Source organism: Ambystoma mexicanum, chromosome 9, assembly GCF_040938575.1.
Source record: "Ambystoma mexicanum isolate Mex_15411 chromosome 9, UKY_AmexF1_1, whole genome shotgun sequence".
Taxonomy (NCBI): Eukaryota; Metazoa; Chordata; class Amphibia; order Caudata; family Ambystomatidae; genus Ambystoma; species Ambystoma mexicanum.
Genome location: NC_090931.1, coordinates 1540440310 through 1540465053, shown reverse-complemented (window position 1 = coordinate 1540465053; position 24744 = coordinate 1540440310). Strand labels below are relative to the sequence as shown.

General features: G+C 49.0%; 1 protein-coding gene across 2 annotated transcripts in view; it reads right to left on the bottom strand.

Annotated features, from left to right (window-relative positions):
* Positions 1 to 5802: 5802 nt before the first annotated feature.
* Positions 5803 to 24744, bottom strand: part of LOC138489478 (zinc finger protein 883-like) — a 156758-nt gene continuing 137816 nt past the window's right edge. For both annotated transcript variants that reach the window (XM_069617213.1, XM_069617214.1), the window contains one exon: positions 5803 to 8968. In XM_069617213.1, the coding sequence (XP_069473314.1) occupies positions 7959 to 8968 (1010 nt within the window). In that variant the 3' untranslated portion in view covers positions 5803 to 7958. The remainder of the gene's footprint in view (positions 8969 to 24744) is intronic.

Sequence of the window (24744 nt, the reverse complement as noted above, 5' to 3'; positions counted from 1 at the left end):
TCCACCTGGATTGGGCAGTTAGAGAGAGAGGAGGTTAGCCACACCAGGGCCTGATCATTGATGCCCAGGGTGTCACAGAGACGTGCGATGAAAGCATTGTGGTTCACTGTATCGAAGGCAGAGAGGTCGAGTAGAATGAGGACAGAGGGAGAGTTAGAATCAATATTTGAGAGCAGATATTCACAGGTGTGCTCTAAAGCCCGACTGGTGGTCATTGAAGCAACTAACAGATTCAGTGTGGAGGGTTAGCTGAGAAATAGCCAACTTCTCCAGGAATTTGCCGAGGAAAGAAGTTATAGAGATCGGGCGATAGTTTGCTGGAATGGAAAGGTCAGCAAAAGGTTTTTTGAGGAGAGCGTGCACAAGGGAGTGCTTACGAGCAGTGGGGAAAACTCCAGTGGAGAAAGAGAGGTTGCAGTGGTCGGCCAACGCTGGAGCGAGAGAGTCAATGTTGTCCTTGATGGTTTTGGAGGGACAGGGGTCCACCTGTGTGGAGGAGGCTTTCATAGACCGGACTTGTCTAGTGACCTCCTCGGGTGTGACAGGGGGAGAGAAGAGAGAAGAAAGGGAGGGGTGAGGGAGTTGGAGGTGGCTTGCCCTTTCCTTAAAAGGATCTGTAGCCCAATTAAAGGACTTGAAGGGGAAACGTTAGCAAGAAATTGGCCTTGACAATACTATCCTGGAAGGTTTGGGGTTTCTTTGTGTTATGCACAAACATCTCTATGTGATCACCTTTGCTCTCACTCAATTTGTCTGCAAGAAACCTGGATTACAGGTCTCCCCCTGTTTGAAGGTTACAAAATAGCTTGAGAACCGGCCCAACAGGGTTTCATGGGCCGGCCCTCAGGGGGTCTTTTGACCACAGTCAAACAGGGTAGGGGCCTTAGCATTATGGATCAGTCAATGTCATGTAAGGGTGGCCTTGTTGTCTCCATCAAAGTAGAGGGTGTACCCAACTTTATTTACTGGGGTACGAATGGCAATCTGCCCTGGGTCTTGCAGTTGATTAATCTAAAAATCAAAGAATCGTATCTGTTATGTTAACGCGGATTGCCTCTCTCCATCTGTATCGAACTGTGGTACAACAACTGATATCCTGCTTCATCTTTCAATGATGGGTGGGGATGAGGGATGTATGGGTTATAATGCCGCTAGGCGGAAAACATTGAAGGACTAAAGTGGGATTGGAACCTTGAAGGATGGGATCTTCATTTGCTTCATCTGGATAAAAAGAGTGATTGACAAAATCAGGATACATGGTTTGGAACCTCTGCCTCTTCTTGTATTGACTATATATTTGTCTCTGAAGTCCTGCATAATAGGAAGAGTTCTATGTTGTCCGTAACGTATTTAGTGACCATGCGATCCTGATCGGTGGCTTTATTTGTAAGAGCTCAAATGGTAAGACATTATACTAAAATTCCCAGATTAAGATAAACCCACAAGGCAACCGTCTTAGATGGAACGATAAAAAGATCTCATCCTTCAATATGTCTATCTTGAACGATTTGGAGGGTTCCTCTTTAGAATTAAAGAAGCTCAATTAGACCTCATCCTCTTTTAACCCTTATATTGAAAGGATGTTGCCTAACATGGAAAAGACTGACTTTTGGTGCCCCTGGTAAAATGCACCGTCATACATTTCATCTCATTATCCAATCTATGAAAAGGAGTGCTAGGAAAGAGATCAGGCAATTAAACAACTCTTGGCCAGGAAAGCCAGCGTCTTTAATGATAAAGATAAAATTGATTAAGCAAACACTGAAGAACTGGTCCAAAATGATTAGGGCCAACATTCTTCAAACAGATAGCGAGGCAATGAGGTCATCTCTAAAGGATGTAAGCTCACACACTTTTTGGGGACTGATTAATGACCTAGAAATAACCCAAATTGTCATTCAAGCAAACCCATTTGGGGAAGAAATGTGGTACTCTCACTTTAGGGACCTTTACAAAGGGGGATTTCATTCTCCCAGCCCTCTGCACAATTATAAGGAACACATCTGGACTCGCCAGTTCAACTTGGAAGATGTTGCCACCAATATATCGAGTGCAAGCCACTCGAGAGCTACTGAGCCCTACCACCACATACAGGGCGAGCACGCTTTGAACTCACAACTGCAGAATATCCAAGATGTTCCCGCCTCTACTCCCCTGGAAACCACATCTACCTTATACCAGCTTCTAACTGCCTTCGGCTCCAGTGAAACGGCAGGTCTGAGGGCCAACTGGGAGGTGGATGCGGGGCCTGTTGCTCCTGAGGAGTGGGTTGAGGCGCTGATGTTCTCTAGGAAGATTGCACATTCGGCAATGCTGTGACTGATTCAACTCAAGGTGCTTCAAAGGGTGTACTATTCAAGTGGGGCCGTACTGATCACTCTAATTGTTTAAGGTGTGGGAATACTTAAGGAACCTTTCTCCATACGCCTTGTGAGTGTACCCAACTAAACTAAACTAAACTAAACTAAACCCAGGTCTGATATTTTTGAAATAAATGTCTACTAAAGCTGGGCAAGGCACTTGGTGGTACAGTCCCGGAACACCCACAGTTGTTACTATTGGGAACATGGTGGGGGGGGGATCCAGATATAACCATTATGAGAAGTTATTTATTGCCACCTTGGTTGGCCTGATAAAAGGGCTATAGCCATGCAATGGGAGTCAGGGACCCACGCAGGCTCGGCAGGTGGATCTCAGGAGTGGAGCTGTGTACTTGAGCAGAGAGTATACAATCCATGGGGCTGTCCGTATAAAGCACATAGCATTTTGTGAAAATGTGGGTTGCTGGGGGAGGGGAGTGGGGTATCAAAGTTGTTTGGCTTGGTGTGAATTGTAATGTGGTGTCTCCAGTTTTGAGAACCGGCAGTTGTATGAAACTCATACTTTTTATTGTAATGTGCTCGCATACGCTTTATGCAGATTTTTGTGCCATGTTGGTTGTGTTTATCAAAACTAATGAAAAGTAATATAAAAAAAACTACACATCATGGCTGGCAGCAGAAATGGAAAGGGAGCTCCAAGGAAAGATCCCCTCTTTCCAGTTCCATTCCCGCTGAGGTGCAGCCCATGGAGCCAGGGGGGAAATAAGGAGCAGGAGAAGCTGGCAAAGAGCAGAGAAGGTATATTTTTAATTTCATTTTTTTTTTAAAGAAGCAGGAGTTAAACGGGTCATAGTTGGCAACATCTGCTAATAAACTCTCAATATTCAGCAATGCAAGTGCTGCTTTCTAGTTGGCCCGACACACCGTCCTGGTGACACATTTTTCATTCTTGGTGCTTTTCTAAGTTCTCTGGAGAACAGGTCGTGCTAGGTCAGCTCTTAGGTTACCATACTGCCTACTTTGCCCTAACTCGGATTGGTTAGTCTTGGTGGGTGGCACCCATCCACAGTGGAAAGGCTTCAGTGGTGTTGCTTTGCTAGGATGGAAATGTTCTAGTCTCAAATCAATGTCAGTCTTTCAGGCCGAGGACACTGCATTGTAATTCTTATTTTATTTTTACATTTATAAAGCGCACTAGCAGCCCAGGGGCATTGTGGCGCTGGTCAAAGGAAAATGTCTTGGTTACATGGTACAGATATTGCTACTGGTTACAAAGAGCGTAGCAGTCGAGAACACACAGTACAGCATTTTCTTTTAGTTACACGTGTTGTTTTTGGATACAGTTAGCGGGCAGTAAATACCCGGTCCAAGGGGGTGGAGGAAAGTTCATTCGAAAAGCATGGTCTTCATCGCTTTGCGGAAGGCTAGGTGGGAGGGTATTCCTCTGAGGTGAGTTCCAGTGGGAGGCAGCGATGAAGGGGAAGCTAGAACCTCCGGCACGTGTTCTCAGGACCTTGGGTACTGTGATTCTGTTAGTGTAGGGGGTTCTGGTGGGTTTGGCAGTGTGTGGTCTTCAGATTCTTTGAGAGGGATACACTGGGCTGTGTTGTGCAGCCATTTGTGTGTGAGGTCCAAGTTTTGAAGAGGACCCTTTATTTGATAGGAAGCCAGTGGGCTACTTTACTGGCAGCTGTTATGTGGTCTCTTTTGGGGATGCCGATGGCCACCCTGAGTATGTTATTTTGGACAGCCTGGAGTTTTTCAATGTTTTTGGCTGAAGTGCCGGCAAAGAGGGTGTTATAATAATTAAGGCGGGATCCAATTATGGCTCTGGCTATGGTTAGGCAATTTTTGCTCAGTGAGGAAGGGTCTTGCAGTGGTTAGTAGTTTGGAGTGGTAGGCCGCTGCGGACCTGTCTAGACATCGATAGGTTGGAGTCTAAGTAGACACCAAGTGTTTTGACGGCTTGGGAGACAGGGATTTGTAAACTGTCAATGGTGAAGGTGTTGTAATGGTCATTGAGTTTCCTAAGGGTTTCTGGAGAACCAATTAGATGTTCGGTTTTGTCCCCATTTAGACAAAGCAATTTTTCTGCCATCCATGTTTGTATAGTGGCGTAGATTGAGTTAAGGGTTTTTGTGTCAGATTCGTAGATTCGTAGTCTCCTGAGAGTAGGACGAGTACCTAAGTATCGTCCGCATAGTTTGTGTAGGTGATGCCTAGAGAGTCAAGGATGAGGAATAGTGGCCTGGTGAATATATTGTACAGGTTAGGGGAGATGCAGAAACCTTGCGGCACACCACACTTGATGATGTTGGGGTGTGCGCAGACTTGGTAGGAGAAGACCTTAATGGCTCTATTTTTGAGGAATGAGGTGAACCACACTGTGGCATTAGGGGAGAAGTTGGCTGCAGATAGGTGATGGCAGACGGTGTCATAGTCGACAAAGTTGAATGCTACCGCCAGGTCTAGGAGGAGGAGGAGGGCTGCTTTGCCTTTGTCTCTAATGTCATCCATTTGATTCTTGAGGCCTAACAGGGCTGTCTCAGTTCCGTGGCTGGACGGAAAGCAGACTGGTGGAGACCAAGAAGGTTATTGGCTTCTAGGAACTTTTCTACTTGGAGATATGCTGCTTTGTCCAAGATCTTTAGAAGAAATGGAACTGTGGTGATGGGTCTGTAGATCCCTGGGTTGGTTGGGTCAAGCAAGGGTTTCTTTAGGAGTGGGCGTACCCAGAATTCTTTAAGAGTGGCTGGAACATGACCGGTAGCCAAAGAGGAGTTGATGAATGCAGTGAGAAAGGGGGCAAGAGTGGATGCACTTTCTTTGATGAGATGAGGTGGGGGGCAGATGTCCCCTTTGCAGTTGGATAGTTTGATGGAATTAAGTACATCAATGACTTCTTTTTCAGTGACGTCCTGAAAGGAGAAGAGGGGGGATTCACTTATTAAGTGCTTGCACACTGCTCAAGCTCAGGCACGTAGTAGTTATAGTCTACTTGGGGAGAAAAAATATTTTTAAACATGCGTAAAAACTCCTCTCTTCTGATTTGATTGAGCAGAGTTCCAGAGCGATGGTGCCAACTGAGAAAAGCAGCCACCTCCATATAGCTGTATATTTTATTCTTGGAGATGTGGCCAAATTGATATTGTAGGATCTTAATGCATGAATGAGGGCACAGGGATTTCTATTGTTCTCATTACTAATAGATTTTCATAGCACAGACCTGACTCGGGAGCTATGGAACGCTGTGCAAGTCACAGTGCAACATATGGATGGGAGTTTGCACAAGATAGTCAAAATCTAGTTTACTTTGAGAGTTTGAGGTCCTGACATATTCATTGCCTGACGGGTCTTTAACTTTATACGTCTGGACACTGTCTGGAATCAGTTCAGTGAGCAGACCTCTGCCACGATGGCATATTTATTAACAGAGAGCCGGTGATGCTGTGCAGCATTCTGTAATGGCTGCAATTTGAACTTCTTTTTTAAATTCGGTTTATTGGTTTACCATAGTATTCATAACACACAGCGAAGCAAGTACATCATAGTAGAGAGGGGTGAGGCGCTGTCGTGACAATACATTCAAATAACAGGCTAACTACTACACAGAACACATCCAAGAAAATATAACCAACTTCACAGTAGATCAAACTCTGCATCAATGTAGACGTATCCGAATAGGTAGGATGATGCATGTTAACATTGGGTAACAAAGTCTCTTAACAAACACCAGAGACTGGGTGCACGTATTATCAAGTTACAACATTAGTCTTCAATGCCGTCGCAGAACGCCAGGGGGAGCAGTGGCTTGGAGCCAGGACAGGCCGATTCTGCATTTCTTCACTATCACAGCTATGCCAAGAGGCCCAGGAGTAATAAAGGTGGCTAAGACGCTGCCGCTGCCGCAGCCGGTAATGTACAGGACAGTGTTGTGAATCCAGGAGCAAGATTCAGCGGTAGTTGACCAGTTCCAGGCTAAGTGAAGGTCATCTGCCTCTATTACTTGACATCGACTGCAGCCATCAGGCGTGTCACAGCAGACTGAACGCAGCTTGCAAGGTGTGAGATACATTGGGGGAGGAGCTTTAAATGTAGTAGCTTTTGTCTTTAGCTCTTAAAGGCTACCTTGGTTTGGCAACATGCCAGCTGCAAATACTCACTAATGATTGCTTGTCCAAGAGATGTCTCTCACCAGGCTCAGGCAAAGTCAGAAGAGAGGTGCTTTGTTTGAGCCCAGAATAGGTGCAGTTTACTCCAAGAGTTCTGATCGGCAATACCTAGAAGGAGGTTGCAGGTAACTGAAGAAAGACTGGCATGTTGATCTTCAGGCATCTCGCAGTCGGAATAAGAAACAGTCAGTGAGTCCACTTTCCCCTTCGAATGAAGTTCCCTGAGCGATAGGAAGGGACCATCTACCAAGATGTCACGAACTGTGCCAATGCCCAGTGCAGTACATTCTCTGAGCGAGCTGGGATGAAATGTCATCGCCCACCCACAGATATTGAACAGTGGAAGATGGGGTACGTATGGACATTACCAGGCTGCTGAATGAACTAAATCCCAAGTGGCTTTCCAGGTTGTGTGAAGGTCTTGAGTCGAGTCTTGACATTATGTCTAAGATGCAAGTTTACCTGTGGCCAAGGTACCTAGGGGAGGAACTGTCACTTCAGTGGAGGTGTGAGGCTAATCCTGTGTAGGAGCATACCAAAACATCAGACATTTTGTCTGTAAGATGGGATCATAAAAAGGTAATGCCGGGCACTGTTGCTCACTTCCTCTTCAAGCCTTTCCCCCTCTGTCCACGTCTCCAGCCTTCTGCTCTCTTTCCGCCAAACACCCACACCACTAGCTTTGTTCCTCCCCCTAGTATATTCCAAGCTGCATAGTAATTCTGTGTTTACCGCAGGAAGAGGCTTTCCTTTGTGACTACTGGAATACGGCTTGAGTTCTTTTAGCGTGTGCTTTGAATTGTTTAGCGCTCTGCCCTGTGGTGCCGCACACTGAGGTTATTTAGAAATGTGCCAAACCTGGAAATGGAAACCATAGAGGATGATACCATGTGGACTTCTGTGAATGCACTGCAGGCCCACAGGCATTCACTGCCGTTCCTGAGCCGCAGCATCTATGCCAGGTATGGGGTGGCGCAGGCTGCTTGTCCTGCCTGCTTCAGCTTTTTTATTGTCTTCTCTGTCAGTGGGTGTCAGCAGAGAGCTTGAACATGGGCATCAGACACAACTACCCATCAAGCACCAGCTGCTGATGGTGCTATGTGCCGAGACCCTGCCTCTCATGCCTGGTGTGGTGGGGGCTAGCCAGAGCTTCATCCCCATACCTCGTCCTTTATTACAGCCTCTCCTCAAGACCCGGAAACCTCTGAGCAACATCGACTTTTTACCAACAGCATGGAAGGCTTTTCAGGTGTTTGAGCATTCAAAGCGTTAAAGTACTTGCCATACCCCATGCAATCCTGGGACTTGTTCCCAGAATAGATCTTCTGAAGGTGGTACAGATGCAGCCTCTTTGTGGTTCCTCCACGTGGGATCTCTCGGGAACCTCTCTTGTTCTTTTATTAAAGTGCTTACCACGTTCTACAATCTATAGGGCTTCTCCCTGCAATGGATCCTCTGATGCCGGCTAAGGGCTTACTGAAGCTTTTATTTGACTCTGTGCATTTATAAGCGTTCTTGAAGTATGTATCCGCTGATGCCTGTTGCGGGTTGAGTGGTCGCTGAAGCTTTTCTTGCACTCTGTGCACTGATAGGGCTTCTCCCTGGTATGAACCCTCATATGGCTGGTCAGGGTTGTAGAGTGACTGAATCTTTTTTTACACTCTTTGCATTCATAAGGCTTCTCCTTTGTATGGATTCTCAGATGGCGATGCAGCTGTGACCTCTGGGTGAAGCGTTTTTCACACTCTGTACATGCATATGGACTCTCCCCAGTGTGAATCCTCTGATGGCTCTGCAGATGTGAACTACGAGTGAACATCTTCTCACACTCCGGACACTGATATGATCGATCTCCAGAATGGATCTTCTGATGCAGGTACAAATTTGACCTCTGAGTGAAGCTTTTGCCACATTCTGTACACTGGAATGGTCTCTCCCCAGTATGGATCCTTTGATGTGTGTACAGTTGTGAGCTAAGAGTGAATCTTTTCTCACACTGCATACACTGGTATGATCGTTCTCCTGTATGGATCTTCTGATGCTGGGACAAATTTGCACTCTGACTGAAGCTTTTCCCACACTCTGTACAGTGGTATGGCCGCTCCCCAGTATGGATCTTCTGATGGGCAGAAAGCTGTGCCCTCTGGGTGAAGCTTTTCTCACACTCTGTACACTGGTAGGGTCGCTCCCCAGTATGGATTTTCTGATGCTGGCATAAATGTGAGCTTTTCCGGAAGCTTTTATCGCATTCTTTACACTTGAAGGGTCTATCATCGATGTGAGATCTCCTATGCTCCATTAGACTGGGCCTGTTATTGAAGCTCTCCCCACACATGCTGCAGGTAAATGCTTTCTCTTTCATGTGCGTCCTCATATGTATCTTGAGTTTGGATTGTTTTATGAAACTCTGATTGCAGTCTGGGCATCTTCTTAGATTCTTTTGCTGGCTCTCTGTATTGGTAATGCCTACATTTTCTGTTGAAAGAAGCAGAGATTTCATATAGCATTTCATGTCCTTATACAATTTAATAATCAACAGACCCATTATAGAGCTGTGACTTCTTGCCCCCCGTTTCCCTCTAATAGTCTGGGCAATCGTAAGGGAATCCACGTGTCTCCTGCCCATCAGATTAATTCTAGCCAAATATTACAATATGAAACATGAAATTAGTTCATAGGTTTATTTCTAAAACACATACTAATGAAGTAGACTCTTTTAAGCCTGCCCAATGCCAGGTGAAATAAAAATAAACAATACATACTTTCTGATCAAATTCTGTAACAATGTAAAAATACAATAAGCAGAATCCTAGGGGTATGTCCCATCCCTTGCTCTACACTGCATTGCATTGGGGGATGACTAGAAATACCTTGGTATAAACACTGCTTTCACCATTTAACACAGGGCTTCTCCTAGGAAATTAATGTGAACAAATATTGCTAAACAACTAAAACATGTTCCTTCCCCTCTCTGATTACTCATTTTTAATTCTACAACATTTTGTATAAAAACAAAATGAAATTCAAGGTTCAAGACAATCTCAAGCCACTTTTGGTCGCAGTCCTTTCATATCAAATTCAAATGTACAGTGAGAGAAATAAAGAGTAAAACAAAAAGGCATTCATAATGGTCATTTTAATGCATTTAGAAATGTTTAAAGGAACGGGGTTTCAATGAAGTGCAATGGTTTAAATCCATGGCACCAAGCAAAATCTACAGGCTCATATAAACCGTTGAAAACAAAATCGAATTCTAAATTTTTATAGTTTAGGATTACATTTGAATTTTTCTTTTTTCTTATTCATTTATTACAGAACGGGTAAGCGTCAGTAACATGTTATTGGACAAATGCAGTTATCATCCACTGAACTAGAAGACTTCCGCAGGAGATGGACTATCATGTGCTTTTACATAATATTTTAAATGGGTTTTGGATATTTTGTGAGAAGACTCAAGGACAATGCACTTTGAGGGACTGAGGAATTTAAAGTTTTGCAGTCAAGAGGATTTGGGGAAACCGCTGTCTGTCAGGAAACAATTGTCTGTTTGTTTGTATAAGTTAGAAGTGAGGCTTTTAGGCATAGGGAAGCGCCCGTGGCCTGGGGGAGAGAGGGTGGGATTATTGTACCATGTATTTTGCGCCAGTTTTTACTACTGATTCAGATATGGTACTATAGAGCCACTTAGTTGGGTAGAAATTGCCATAGGAGTGTGGTTGGACGAGAGTTAATATAAGGTGAGGGACACAGGACCTGTAGGTGTCATTTGGTTAGCTACCCACGGCCTTGAAGCTGATCACAATCAAACATGAGGCAGACAAAATAAGGACCAGTTCAGCAAATGTTCATTAGGGCTAGTTACAGGGCTAGTTACAGGGTTTGGCCAAATCAAGAAAAAAGCAACATAAAACTTCAGGGTCAACAATAGCATTGCTTCTCCATGCTTGTAATAGGTCAGGTTCTTTTGGACTGTAATTCTAAATCTGGGTTCCGTTCTCGTCATCACAATCAGTCACTGCCCTGGGGGGTGGGAGGATTCAAGCGTCCCCTGTAATTCTTTCTTGTTTCTTTGGTTCACAATTCTAATCCTCTGCTTTTCATATGGTATTCTGGGAGACCTCTCTTTTGGGATCCCAGGGCCCATGTAGACCCATACATTAGGCCTTATAGGGGAAGAATCCACAAAACGTCAACTAAGAGCTTGAGTGAGTTTTGATGCTTTATTCATGCTTCCTCCTTGTCACAGGTTCCTACACTTTCCCCCAATGCCCTGTCTTCACCTTCCTGCTCCAGAGGTCACCACATTCTCGTGCCTACGGGAATCTTTCCTTCACCTCCTATTCTGTCCTTCTTACCATGTCTCGCCTCGTAAACCTCCACAATGCTGTGCTACATACTTGTACCACCACCATTTAGAGGATCACCTTTTTTCCTTTTCTTTTTAGGAGTTTGGGTTAGTTTGCTTGTGATTCTCCATCAACTTTCTGCCAGTGTTTCTGGAAACATATCCTTCAAGCCTTCTTGAGGTGGAATTCCGACTGAAAGTTTGGCAAGCAGGAGGGGTGCATCCGCAGCACCACCCTTGTGTCATGAAAAGTCAGGTACGCCGCTTGCGGGACAGGGCCTGGATCTCAGCTACCCTCCTGGCGGAGGTGATGGCCACTAGAAAAGCTGTTTTCCATAAAAGGAACTTAAGAGGGGCTTGATGCATAGCCTCCTCAGTAGCACAGTGAGTTCCCATGCACCTTCACCGGTGGGAACGATCGAAACAGTCCTTTGAGGAACTCCTTGACTAGACGGTGTGACCAAAGAGAAGACAGTCCCGGAGATCTGGTGTAGTGGGAGATAGCCATCAGATGTCCTTTGATGGAGGCGTGCACCAGCCCCGTCTTGCTCAAGGACAACAAGTACAGAAGGATCTGCGAGGCCATGACCCTCACAGGGTTGCGAAATTCTGCCACTTGTGCCCGTAGCAATTAAGAATCTATGACGATCTGGCCCTGGCAAGGACCTCCCTGCAGTCCGCCGGTAGCTCATAACAACCGAACTCTAGGGCTGCAGGAGCCAGGCCTTCAGGTTCAGCAATCCTGGGTCGCGATGTAGGAATGCGCCTCCTTCTCTGGTGATCAGATCTGCAACCACTGGCAGCTGGACTGGAGGTGACGTCAACAGGCTGAGAAGGTACGGGTACCGCCTCGGCCACACCGCAGCGATGAAGATCCTTCTGCATCGGCACCATTTGAGTTGACTGATGACTCGCAGCAGTAGAGGAAAAGGCTGGAACGTGTACAGGAACAGGCCGTCCCACGGGAAGGAAAACGCATGCCCCATGCTCCTCGGCTGGAGGAACCTGCTGGCGAATCTCTGGCATTTGGAGTTCAATCTGGGGTCTGCCCCACCTGAGCAAGAGTCTGTCCATTTGATCCTGTCGAAGATTCCACTCGTGGCAAGAGAGCAGCTACCTGCTGAGTCAGCAATGGTGTTCTTGACTGCCGCCAGTTGAAAAGGAATGAGAAACATCCCTTGGGTGATGGCCCAGTGCCATAAGTCCTCCACCTCTCTGAAGAGTGCTGGGGATCTGGTGCCCCCCTGCTTCCTGATATAGAACATTGTGGTGGCATTGTCTGTGAAGACCCTCACCACCTTGCCCTTGAGGGAAGGAAGGAACTACTTGGGAGCCCAGAACACTGCTCGCAGTTCCAGAATATGGATGTGGAGATCTCTCTCCTCCGGTAGCCACAGGCCTCCGGCATGGAGATGTCAGGTGTGGGCTCCCCAGCCCTCCAGGGAAGTGGCCTTGGTAACTGTCTCCTGGAATGGGGGGCTCTGGAAATCTGTGCCTCCGGAGATGTTGGAGTGCACGCCCCACCACCTTATCGCTCGATGGAATTCCTCGTGGAGAACAATTCTGTCTGCAAAGCTTCCAGGAACCTGGACCCACAGAGCGTCCAGGAATTCCTGAAGGGGTTGCATCCGCAGCCTGCAGAGTCTGATCAGGTAAATACACAGCAACATCATGCCGAGCAGCAACTTAATTGTCCGCAGAGTGGTGATCCTCAGTGCCAACAGCCATTGCACCTTGGCCGGAATGGCCACTATTCTCTCGTCTGAGGGGGCCGCCCGGCAGGAGAACGTGTTCAGCCTGAACCCCAGGAACAGTGCGTTCTCGGATGGAATCAAGCAGGATTTTGAATAGTTCACGGAGAACCGCAGATCTGTCAGCAGCCGGACAGTCCTGTCTGTGTGTTCGACGGAGACTTCCCTTGACTTGGCATGGATGAGCCAGTCGAGGTACGGGTACACATGTATCCCTTGCAGACGTAGATGGGCCGCCACTGGTGCCAGGCACTTCGTAAACACCGTGGGTGCTGACTTCATTCCGAAGTGAAGGGCCTTGCATTGGTAGTGCTTTCCCTGTACGACAAACGGCAGGAACTTCCGATGCTTCTTGTGAATGGGGACGTGGATGTAAGCATCCACTAGATCTAGTGACGTCAGGAAGTCTCCTTCCTCCAGTTGGACGAGTATGTTCTGCAACATGACCATCCTGAATTTTTGGGACTTGAAGTACTTGTTTAGACGCTGCAGTCGAGAATGGGCCTCCAGCGCCCGGTCTTCTTCTTTACAAAGAAGTATCTGGAGTAGACTGCGGAGCCCCGGAGTCACTTTGGAACAAGCTCTATCGCCCCTTTTTTTGGCATGGCCTGTACTTCCTGCAGGAGCTGAGGGATGTGCTGCTCCTGCTGGGCCACTGGTGGTATCCACGGATGTTTCTGCTGGAATTCTAGAGTGCTTCCGTGGGCGAGAGCGTCCAGAACCCATCGGTTGATGGAGATCTTTTCCCACTCGCTGACAAAGCCGGCCTCCCACTGGGGTGCATGGGTGGGGGCCTGGCATACTGGCCGGTTCAATCATGCTTCGGGGCCGGCATGCCACCTTGGGAGCTATGACGATGGCCACCTCCGAAAGCCTTGGAATGACCACTGTATGCCTCCTTTGTCATGGAACGAGAGGGCTGACGGTACGAGGATGATCCCCCGCCGAAACCCATTGACGATCTGCCGGATTTCCCTCCTGGGGCACGAAAGGAAGGACGATGTTGCTGAAGCGTGCCAAGGGCATGGGCCATCTCTGTGTCGGTCTTGATGGCCTGCAACGATTCGTCAGTGGCCTTCCCAATGAGATTGTCCCCGTCGAAAGGCATGTCCAGGACCCTAGTCTGAACTTCATGCCAAATGTTGTTGGCTTTCAACTAGCCATGACGATGGAGGCAGACAACGTTCCCCATTTGTTGGAACCCTGTGCCCGCAATATCCAGGGCCACGGTGATGGCATGATCCGATTCTACCTCGCCCTCCTGGAGGATCTCCAGTGCCTCGACCCGCTTGTCATCAGGGAGAAATTCCAGCAGCAGGGCCATCTTATACCACAGCTCCCTGTCGTATCTGGCCAGGATCGCAAGAGCATTCGCTGCCTTGACCGCTGTTGCCGCAGAGTATATCACCTTCCTACCCACGGCATCCAACTTCTTGCCCGCATTGTCCGGGGGAACAGAGGCTGAAGATGAGGGATTTGAAGACTTCTTCCTCGCAGCCGCCAAGACTATCGAGTCCAGGGAGGGTTGCAGATTCCGGCACCTGGCACTCCTTTTCTAGCCTGTCTCTTTTCGCCAGGGCTGAGGCGGGATTTCTCATCAGCACCAGGCCCTCATCCCAAACGTCGTCCAGGAGAGGCACTGCCAGAATGGGAGAGGCACCGCCAGAATTGCCTTCCTCTTGGGCTCACGGCGTTGGTAAAGGAAACCTTCCTTATTGGCGACCATGGTGTGGAACGATCCCACTTCGACCGGGGGAGAAGATCTCGACGGCGATGTCACGGGCAGACCAAAGGAAAAACAAAACACGCAGACAAAACGCATTACCAATACTAAGGGTGGTAGGAGTGCAAGTGTTTTGCACCATATTCCATTTAAAAACATTAATAACACTGTAAAATCAGCCAAGAAGGGAGTGCTGCCTTACAGAAGACTGCTTTGTCCTCTCTGTAGCCTAAAAGCACATCAGAACTACATTCCCAGCATGCTTTGAGCGTGGGCAGCCAATCAGGAAGCAGATCGGGCATGGCGCGTGTCACTGCGCATGTGCAAACACCAAGGCACAGGGCTTGTGCTCGAGGATCCCAAAGAGAAGGATGTGCACAGAGCAGCCCTGGCGAAAACCAGGGGCCCCGCCCCCCTTGATCAAGCATCCGGCCCCTCGCCTACTAAAAGATAAGATGGGGGCGCGCTGTAAAGGGAGTGGGGAAGCGCGGCTGAAGGATCCGGGGAGCATTGCAGTGGTAGCTGGGGAAGCACAGGGGGCATGCCTTATTCAGCCCATACCGATCGCCCCTGGGCCTGCAAAGCAAGATAAGTAGCCGCATCTGAGGTGCCTTATTTCCCACATTACGTTGTGCCTCTACGTTCTGGAGGATATTAACCCAGGGTTGAACCATGTGTGAAAACTCATTTTGTTTGCTATTAGAGGAACGTAGTGCTGAGACTACAGAACCACGGGGAAACTTTGATGCCACAAGCCATGCGCAGCGAAGTTTGTGCTGGCATTATTGAACAGCTTGTTTATTAGAGCCAAATATAGCAAAAATAGTTTGTGGGTAGCCACGTGCGGTGCAGCACTTCATTAGCCATTCTGGGAGTGTGTATGAGTGTATGAAAGCGGCATGAAGAGCGAATGACCATGTGAATGTATTAACAGGCAGTGATAAAATATTCTTTCTTTGTAGCCTGGACCCTGCATGCACAACTTCAAGACGCAGCACAAGACTGACAGCTCGCGACTGGTGACATCAAGGACCACGTTACCGGACTAGGACAATTAAAAAGAGCTAAGCGTGCACACATTGCTATTCACTGTCGGTGAACTACCAACTGACATATTATGATTGTGGAATTTGTTTAGTTCTATGTGATTTTAACATAGTGGTTAAGTTTGCTTAAGGGTACAATTGAGAACAGTGCATCCACCTTCAAGCAGTACGGAAGTTACCTTGTTTGGCACAAGATAAAGGTGTGCAACAGTCAAGCTTCTCCCAATCTCCCCAGTCCTGTCCTGTACCTAATCCTTTTCCGGGTTACCCTAACTTCCCTTACCCATCCAATCAACGAGATCCTAACCTTCTTTCCCTGCTCTGGTTGCGAATGCCTGTGTAAGCTCCGACTTGCAGGTATCAAGACCATTGTGGTGGTGGTTGGTTAATTCCACTCCAGCACCAGGGACCAGTGTGACCTTGACAGGCAGGGAAATGCTGCCGTCGTCCATGTCTGTTATCTCTGTGTCTGTCCCCATATCCCTGGGGGTGGAAGGTATGTGCAGCAGTTGATGAGGTGGCATAGGGTGCCATTTTCTCTTCTTTCCCAGTGGGGGGCCGATGCCACAGGGGCCGGCGCTGGGGGTGCTGTCGGCACCCTCTTCTGGATTTCCGACAACAGCGTGTGGAGAGTTGAAAGGATACCCAGCGATACGTCCCTGAGAGGTGTTGCGGGGTGGTAGGCTCGCTGTCATCGCCCCTCTCACCATTTCTGCCGCCGTCATTCTCCACGCCGTTTATGCAGTCGGCGCCGTTACCCACGTCCTCCGGGACCATGTGAATGGACACCATGTCCTCTTTGTATCCGGTAGAGGCCTCCACCCCCCCTTCTTTACATCCTGAGGGGTCGGTCTCGGGTTCAAGGACGGCATCCTCTCCTCTGGCGTTTTCTCCACCGGCTTGGCCAAAGCCTCACGTCTGGATGGGAGAGCCACTCTGGGCGCTGTCAGGAATCCCCCGACCCCGTCAGCCCCTTTCACCACCAGCTCGATCGTCGAGGATAACTTCGCCTGGACCACCTGGGTCGTCAGGGGAAGGTCCGACACCTTACCCTGTGCCTTTGTCTTCTCCGGCTTCTCCCGCAGCTTCCCTGGGTTAGCCGCTTTCCTCTACGAGGAAAAGCTAGAATGATGACTTGAGATGGAGGCAGACAGTGAAGATGAGCGCGCTGTGCTCATCGCGGGATCCGATTCTGCTCGTCATACAAGGGCAGGCAGCTCTTTTATTATGAGCCGTCTGCGAGAAATGCTTTCTTAACCTGAGCCTACAACCAAAAGGGCTTCTCTACTGTTCACATATTTCTCAAAGAAAACCCCCATACTATAAGCCCCACTACAACATCTTGCACTCCAACCCTGTGAGCGCTCTATACAACTACCCCATACTGCCCCCAAAGCACCCACCCTTCTCCTGGAGTTCCACCCTGGGACTTCACATGCTGCACCTGTTTCTATGTCATTGTATGCAAGCCGTGCCACATTCAAGGACCACTTAACCCCTGATGTCACCCACCAGGTCATCCTTGACATCATCACATTACTTGCACAATTAGTACGTGCAACGCCCCCCCCCTTTGCCCCTGGGCCATCTCATCTGTGAGTGTCAATACATGTGTCATTTAATTATGACTGCAATGGTGTGGCAGTTCTCTGAATCAATCTCACTGATCTTGATCTCCAGTGTGCAGTGAATCAGACAAAGCAGATTTTGAAGCTTGGTCGCCATCTTGGAAGTTAGGTTTCCTTTGCAGATACTGCTGAGACCACCCAGATGCTCCATCCATCCCTTAATGGTCAGTGGCTGCGCATGTTCTGTCTTGGATGGTGCCGGCAACATGCCACAGAGCTCTCCAGGTCCTTTAAGCTGCCAGAAAAATGCCACAGAGCTCTCCTGGTCTGTAAGCCTCTCGGAAGGTTTCTCCCAGGGAATCAGTAATGGAAAGGTAGAGTTCTGCAGTACACATCTGAGAATCACCTAAAGTGACTGAAGAATCAATGCTACACCAACAGTCCTCCCAATCTAGCACCCCATTCACATGCAGGGCACATGGTCATATGACACAATCAACACCCGTGACCTTTTCATTAGATATAGGCATCCGGTCCCACACATACCACCCTAGCCCAGCTCTTAGGTGCCCAAGATGACTACACAAACAGTACAGCACCCACCACGGTCACACTGGCATTTTGATGATTCAGTAGCTGAGACTTTGGGACATGTTGGGGATGGTCGACCACCGGTATGGCGTGGAGGTTCTGCTCTGGAGTGATCTTCTCTCTGGCCAGGTATGCAAAAGGATCCCCTATGAATGGCAATGGGGCCACAGCTCCCTTTGACCTCCACAACCCTTCCTACTGGCTTCCAAAGGGGACGCTCTTGTCCTTGAGATCATGAGCAGACTGTCAATCATGGAGGTACAGCTGGTGTGTGCTGAGAAAGCCTGGAGGGATCTGCCGGCTACCTGCGTTTCCAAGGAGTAGGTCCAGATGTACCAGACATTGGAGCTCCTGGAGACGCAACTGGCTGACAATACCCTGAGAGAGGTGGGGCAAAGTCCCATGTTTGAGGCTAGTGAACAGGACTGGGGTGCCCCTGAGGACCGGGGACACCTCCGGCTCTGTGATGCTTGTCCTGAGCGGGTACAAAGAGGATGCCCGAGGCTCCCCAGGCCATCAATAGCCTTGTACCCCATCCCCCCACACACAGAGCTCTTCACAGCTTACTGATCTGATTAAACATGGTTGATGGGGCAGAAAAGTAGACTAAGATGATGCAGTTCAGTTACCATGGGCTATCAAAAAGTGAGGCCTTCCTTGTTAGGTGAGGACAACTCAGGAGCACCCCTTACCAAGCAGTTCGCAGTCCCCACATGCCTGTTCATGCCCACCTCAAGCAGTCAGAATCCCTGTGGGGAGAAAGAGGATCCAAACCAGAGACCCAATGCGGACAACAAGAAATGAGATAAAAAGTGCTTCTGAGTGTTTATTCCAACTACTGTTACTTTGGCTTCTGTTTGGTTCAATCTTCCAGCTTCATCTGCTTCTGGGGACCAGAAGAGAGGGTGTGGGTTTGTAGCAGCTTCACAACAGATGCCTTACCCAGCATCCATTGTCTGCAGTACAATGTCAGCAGTGTTGGCCATCCTTAAGAACCCTGTCATTTGCTTGCAGGTCAGCGATTTGGGAAGTTGAAGTCATGCATTTTAGTATAGAACACAAGGCTGTTATATCAAGAGTTATGGGGGTTCACAAGTACAGTACACACTTTTCACGAGATACCAAATAAGAAAAGTTCCAGACACTATATTTCTATAAAACACATGCGGGGGGGGGGGGGGGGGGGTCATTACAAGTATGCCGGAACAGAAATAGGGTGCCGGTAACAACGTTTTCCGGTAAAGGATGTCGACTACCGGTAGTTCAGGCCCCTATCGGAAATGCAATGCCAGAATCACTGGCAAAGGTAGTACCAATGCCGGTGATTCTGGCAACCCATTGCATATGGGAATGGGAAATTACCGTCATCCCGCCACCCGTAATATCCTGGTAATACCGGGATACCGAGTGGCATAAATGGTAAGCTGAGTTTGCCAGTAAGCCTCTGGTATTTCTGGTAGCTTACTGGCAAACTCATAATGATCATCATAATCTTTATAGTTAAGAAAAGGCAAAAAGAAAACAATACACTAGCAAGAAAGCAACATTTTGTAAACCAGAGATCTCAACAGAACAAGTATCACTTTCAGAATAAGAGTTCCATTACAGTCGAAAGTCTATCCTGAAAAAGAAGCAGCAGTTCCAGGCCGGCACGTGCTCTTCCATTCAGGCAGGCACGTGCTTGTCCATTCAGGCAGGCACGTGTTTTTCCATTCAGGCAGGCACATGCTTTTCCATTCAGGCAGGCACATGCTTTTCCATTCAGGTAGGCACATGCTTGTCTATTCAGGCAGACACATGCTCTTCCATTCAGGCAGGCACGTGCTCTTCCATTCAGGCAGGCACGTGCTTTTCCATTCAGGTAGGCACATGCTTGTCTATTCAGGCAGACACATGCTTTTCCATTCAGGCAGGCACATGCTTTTCCATTCAGGCAGGCACATGCTCTTCCATTCAGGCAGGCACGTGCTTTTCCATTCAGGTAGGCACGTGCTTGTCTATTCAGGCAGACACGTGCTCTTCCATTCAGGCAGGCACGTGCTTTTCCATTCAGGCAGGCACGTGCTCTTCCATTCAGGCAGGCACGTGCTTTTCCATTCAGGCAGGCACGTGCTCTTCCATTCAGACAGGCGCATGCTTGTCCATTCAGGCAGGCACATGCTTTTCCATTCAGGCAGGCACATGCTTGTCCATTCAGGCAGGCACATGCTTGTCTATTCAGGCAGACACATGCTCTTCCATTCAGGCAGGCACGTGCTCTTCCATTCAGGCAGGCACATGCTTTTCCATTCAGGTAGGCACATGCTTGTCTATTCAGGCAGACACATGCTTTTCCATTCAGGCAGGCACGTGCTCTTCCATTCAGACAGACACATGCTTTTCCATTCAGGCAGGCACATGCTCTTCCATTCAGACAGGCACATGCTCTTCCATTCAGGCAGGCACATGCTTGTCCATTCAGGCAGGCACATGTTTTTCCATTCAGGCAGGCACATGCTTGTCCATTCAGGCAGGCACATGTTTTTCCATTCAGGCAGGCACATGCTTTTCCATTCAGGCAGGCACGTGCTCTTCCATTCAGGCAGGCACATGCTTGTCCATTCAGGCAGGCACATGCTTGTCCATTCAGGCAGACACGTGCTCTTCCATTCAGGCAGGCACGTGCTTGTCCATTCAGACAGGCACATGCTCTTCCATTCAGGCAGACACGTGCTCTTCCATTCAGGCAGGCACGTGCTTTTCCATTCAGACAGGCACATGCTTTTCCATTCAGGCAGACACGTGCTCTTCCATTCAGGCAGGCACGTGCTTTTCCATTCAGGCAGAAACGTGCTTTTCCATTCAGGCAGGCACATGCTTTTCCATTCAGGCAGGCACATGCTCTTCCATTCAGACAGGCACATGCTTTTCCATTCAGGCAGGCACGTGCTCTTCCATTCAGGCAGACACATGCTCTTCCATTCAGGCAGGCACATGCTCTTCCATTCAGACAGGCACATGCTTGTCTATTCAGGCAGACACATGCTCTTCCATTCAGGCAGGCACATGCTTTTCCATTCAGGCAGGCACGTGCTTGTCTATTCAGGCAGACACGTGCTCTTCCATTCCGGCAGGCACCTGCTCTTCCATTCAGGCAGGCACGTGCTCTTCCATTCAGGCAGGCACGTGCTCTTCCATTCAGGCAGGCACATGCTTTTCCATTCAGGCAGGCACATGCTTTTCCATTCAGGCAGGCACGTGCTTTTCCATTCAGGCAGGCACATGCTTGCCCATTCAGGCAGGCACATGCTTTTCCATTCAGACAGGCACATGCTTGTCTATTCAGGCAGACACGTGCTCTTCCATTCAGGCATGCACATGCTTTTCCATTCAGGCAGGCACATGCTTGCCCATTCAGGCAGGCACATGCTCTTCCATTCAGGCAGGCACATGCGTTTCCATTCAGGCAGGCACATGCGTTTCCATTCAGGCAGGCACGTGCTCGTCCATTCAGGCAGGCACATGCTTTTGAATTCCGGCAGGCACATGTTTGTCCATTCAGGCAGGCACGTGCTCTTCCATTCAGGCAGGCACATGCTTTTGAATTCAGGCAGGCACATGTTTGTCCATTCAGGCAGGCACGTGCTCTTCCATTCAGGCAGGCACATGCTTTTGAATTCAGGCAGGCACATGTTTGTCCATTCAGGCAGACACGTGCTTTTCCATTCAGGCAGGCACGTGCTCTTCCATTCAGGCAGACACGTGCTTTTCCATTCAGGCAGGCACGTGCTTTTCCATTCAGGCAGGCACATGCTTTTCCATTCAGGCAGGCACATGCGTTTCCATTCAGGCAGGCACGTGCTCGTCCATTCAGGCAGGCACATGCTTTTCCATTCAGGCAGGCACATGCTTGTCTATTCAGGCAGACACATGCTTTTCCATTCAGGCAGGCACATGCTTTTCCATTCAGGCAGGCACATGCTTTTCCATTCAGGCAGGCACATGCTTGTCTATTCAGGCAGACACATGCTTTTCCATTCAGGCAGGCACATGCTTTTCCATTCAGGCAGGCACATGCGTTTCCATTCAGGCAGGCATGTGCTCGTCCATTCAGGCAGACACGTGCTTTTCCATTCAGGCAGGCACATGCTTTTCCATTCAGGCAGGCACATGCTTTTCCATTCAGGCAAGCACATGCGTTTCCATTCAGGCAGGCACGTGCTCGTCCATTCAGGCAGGCACGTGCTCTTCCATTCAGGCAGGCACATGCTTTTCCATTCAGACAGGCACATGCTTGTCTATTCAGGCAGACACATGCTTTTCCATTCAGGCGGACACATGCTTTTGAATTCAGGCAGGCACATGTTTGTCCATTCAGGCAGGCACGTGCTTTTCCATTCAGGCAAGCACGTGCTTGTCCATTCAGGCAGGCACATTGTCTTCCATTCAGGCAGGCACATGCTTTTCCATTCAGACAGGCACATGCTCTTCCATTCAGGCAGACACGTGCTTTTGAATTCAGGCAGGCACATGTTTGTCCATTCAGGCAGGCACGTGCTTTTCCATTCAGGCAGGCACGTGCTTGTCCATTCAGGCAAGCACATGCTTTTCCATTCAGGCAGGCACATTGTCTTCCATTCAGGCAGACACGTGCTCTTCCATTCAGGCAAGCACGTGCTCGTCCATTCAGGCAGGCACATGCTTTTCCATTCAGGCAGGCACATGCTTTTCCATTCAGGCAGGCACGTGCTTTTCCATTCAGGCAGGCACATGCTTTTCCATTCAGGCAGGCACATGCTCTTCCATTCAGGCAGGCACGTGCTCTTCCATTCAGGCAGGCACATGCTCTTCCATTCAGGCAGGCACATGCTTTTCCATTCAGGCAGGCACATGCTTGTCTATTCAGGCAGGCACATGCTCTTCCATTCAGGCAGGCACATGCTTTTCCATTCAGGCAGGCACATGCTTTTCCATTCAGGCAGGCACATGCTCTTCCATTCAGGCAGGCACATGCTTTTCCATTCAGGCAGGCACGTGCTTTTCCATTCAGGCAGGCACGTGCTTGTCCATTCAGGCAGGCACGTGCTTTTCCATTCAGGCAGGCACGTGCTTTTCCATTCAGGCAGGCACATGCTTGTCCATTCAGGCAGGCACATGCTTTTCCATTCAGGCAGGCACGTGCTTTTCCATTCAGGCAGGCACATGCTTTTCCATTCAGGCAGGCACATGCTTTTCCATTCAGGCAGGCACATGCTTTTCCATTCAGGCAGGCACGTGCTTTTCCATTCAGGCAGGCACATGCTTGTCCATTCAGGCAGGCACGTGCTCTTCCATTCAGGCAGGCACGTGCTCTTCCATTCAGGCAGGCACATGCTTTTCCATTCAGGCAGGCACGTGCTTTTCCATTCAGGCAGGCACATGCTTTTCCATTCAGGCAGGCACGTGCTTTTCCATTCAGGCAGGCACATGCTTGTCCATTCAGGCAGGCACATGCTCTTCCATTCAGGCAGGCACGTGCTCTTCCATTCAGGCAGGCACATGCTTTTCCATTCAGGCAGGCACGTGCTTTTCCATTCAGGCAGGCACATGCTTTTCCATTCAATGCTTGTCCATTCAGGCAGGCACATGCTTTTCCATTCAGGCAGGCACGTGCTTTTCCATTCAGGCAGGCACATGCTTGTCCATTCAGGCAGGCACATGCTTTTCCATTCAGGCAGGCACGTGCTTTTCCATTCAGGCAGGCACATGCTTTTCCATTCTGGCAGGCACATGCTCTTCCATTCAGGCAGGCACATGCTCTTCCATTCAGGCAGGCACATGCTTTTCCATTCAGGCAGGCACATGCTTTTCCATTCAGGCAGGCACATGCTTGTCCATTCAGGCAGACACATGCTCTTCCATTCAGGCAGGCACATGCTTTTCCATTCAGACAGGCACGTGAATGTCCATTCAGGCAGGCACATGCTCTTCCATTCAGACAGGCACATGCTTGTCTATTCAGGCAGACACGTGCTTTTCCATTCAGGCAGGCACGTGCTTGTCCATTCAGGCAAGCACATGCTTTTCCATTCAGGTAGGCACATTGTCTTCCATTCAGGCAGGCACATTGTCTTCCATTCAGGCAGGCACATGCTTTTCCATTCAGGCAGGCACATGCGTTTCCATTCAGGCGGGCACATGATTTTCCATTCAGGCAGGCACATGTTTGTCTATTCAGGCAGGCACATGCTTGCCCATTCAGGCAGGCACATGCTTTTCCATTCAGGCAGGCACATGCTTTTCCATTCAGGCAGGCACATGCTTGCCCATTCAGGCAGGCACATGCTTTTCCATTCAGGCAGGCACAAGCTTGTCCATTCAGGCAGGCACACGCTTGTCTATTCAGGCAGGCACATGCTTTTCCATTCAGGCAGGCACGTGCTCTTCCATTCAGGCAGGCACGTGCTCTTCCATTCAGGCAGGCAAGCTCACAAGAGACCAATATTGTTAATAGGGATAGTCTTTGGCGGGAGCGTTTTAGCGCAGTGTGAATGTGACCCCAAGGCGCAGTTCCTGGCATTCCATTGGAGGGAGACCCTCAAGAGTCCCACAGATTAAGAAATCAACAAAGAAAATGTTAGCCGGCAGAGGCAGAGAGACAGGAGAGCAACACCCTGCAACTAGGTAAGCAGTTCTGCAGGGTGCAGTTGGTGGTTTCCAGAGGCAGTTGCTTTGCACATTGTTAGAAACCACTGATGGCTACAGCAATGGCCTACCAAAGAGGATGGGAACAGCAGATCCTTGGAAACGATTATTTGCCTAGATTTCATTTAATTGATTTGAAAATTCCCAGGTCAGGGGTCAGAGCCAGAGGAGCAGAAAGGAGAGACAGCAGCAGTCGGTGGTTGACAGTAATGCAAAGCTTCAATGTCGTCCTGCAGCACAGTATTCAGCTTCTGAGGAGGGGATTAGCTTAGTAAGAGCCCAATGAAGAGCGGAAGTTGTAGAATAGTTAAGGAAAGCAGGAGCAGAGTGGTGGAGTGACAGGAATGGAGGCAGCGTGGCCTCTGGAGATTCCTAGGTGAGGGGAGAGGGAAACAGAGCACTTGCCTGAAGTGCTGTGGTGAAGATTCTCTGGTCTGTTCACATCGGAGAGTCTTCAGGGTCCTGGCATGCAGGCACGGTCAGGAGCTTCCGTTAGACTAGGCCTTCGAGCAGAAGCTGTGATCCCAGTCATCCCCACCAGATCAGGGGAAAGGAGTGCCGTGG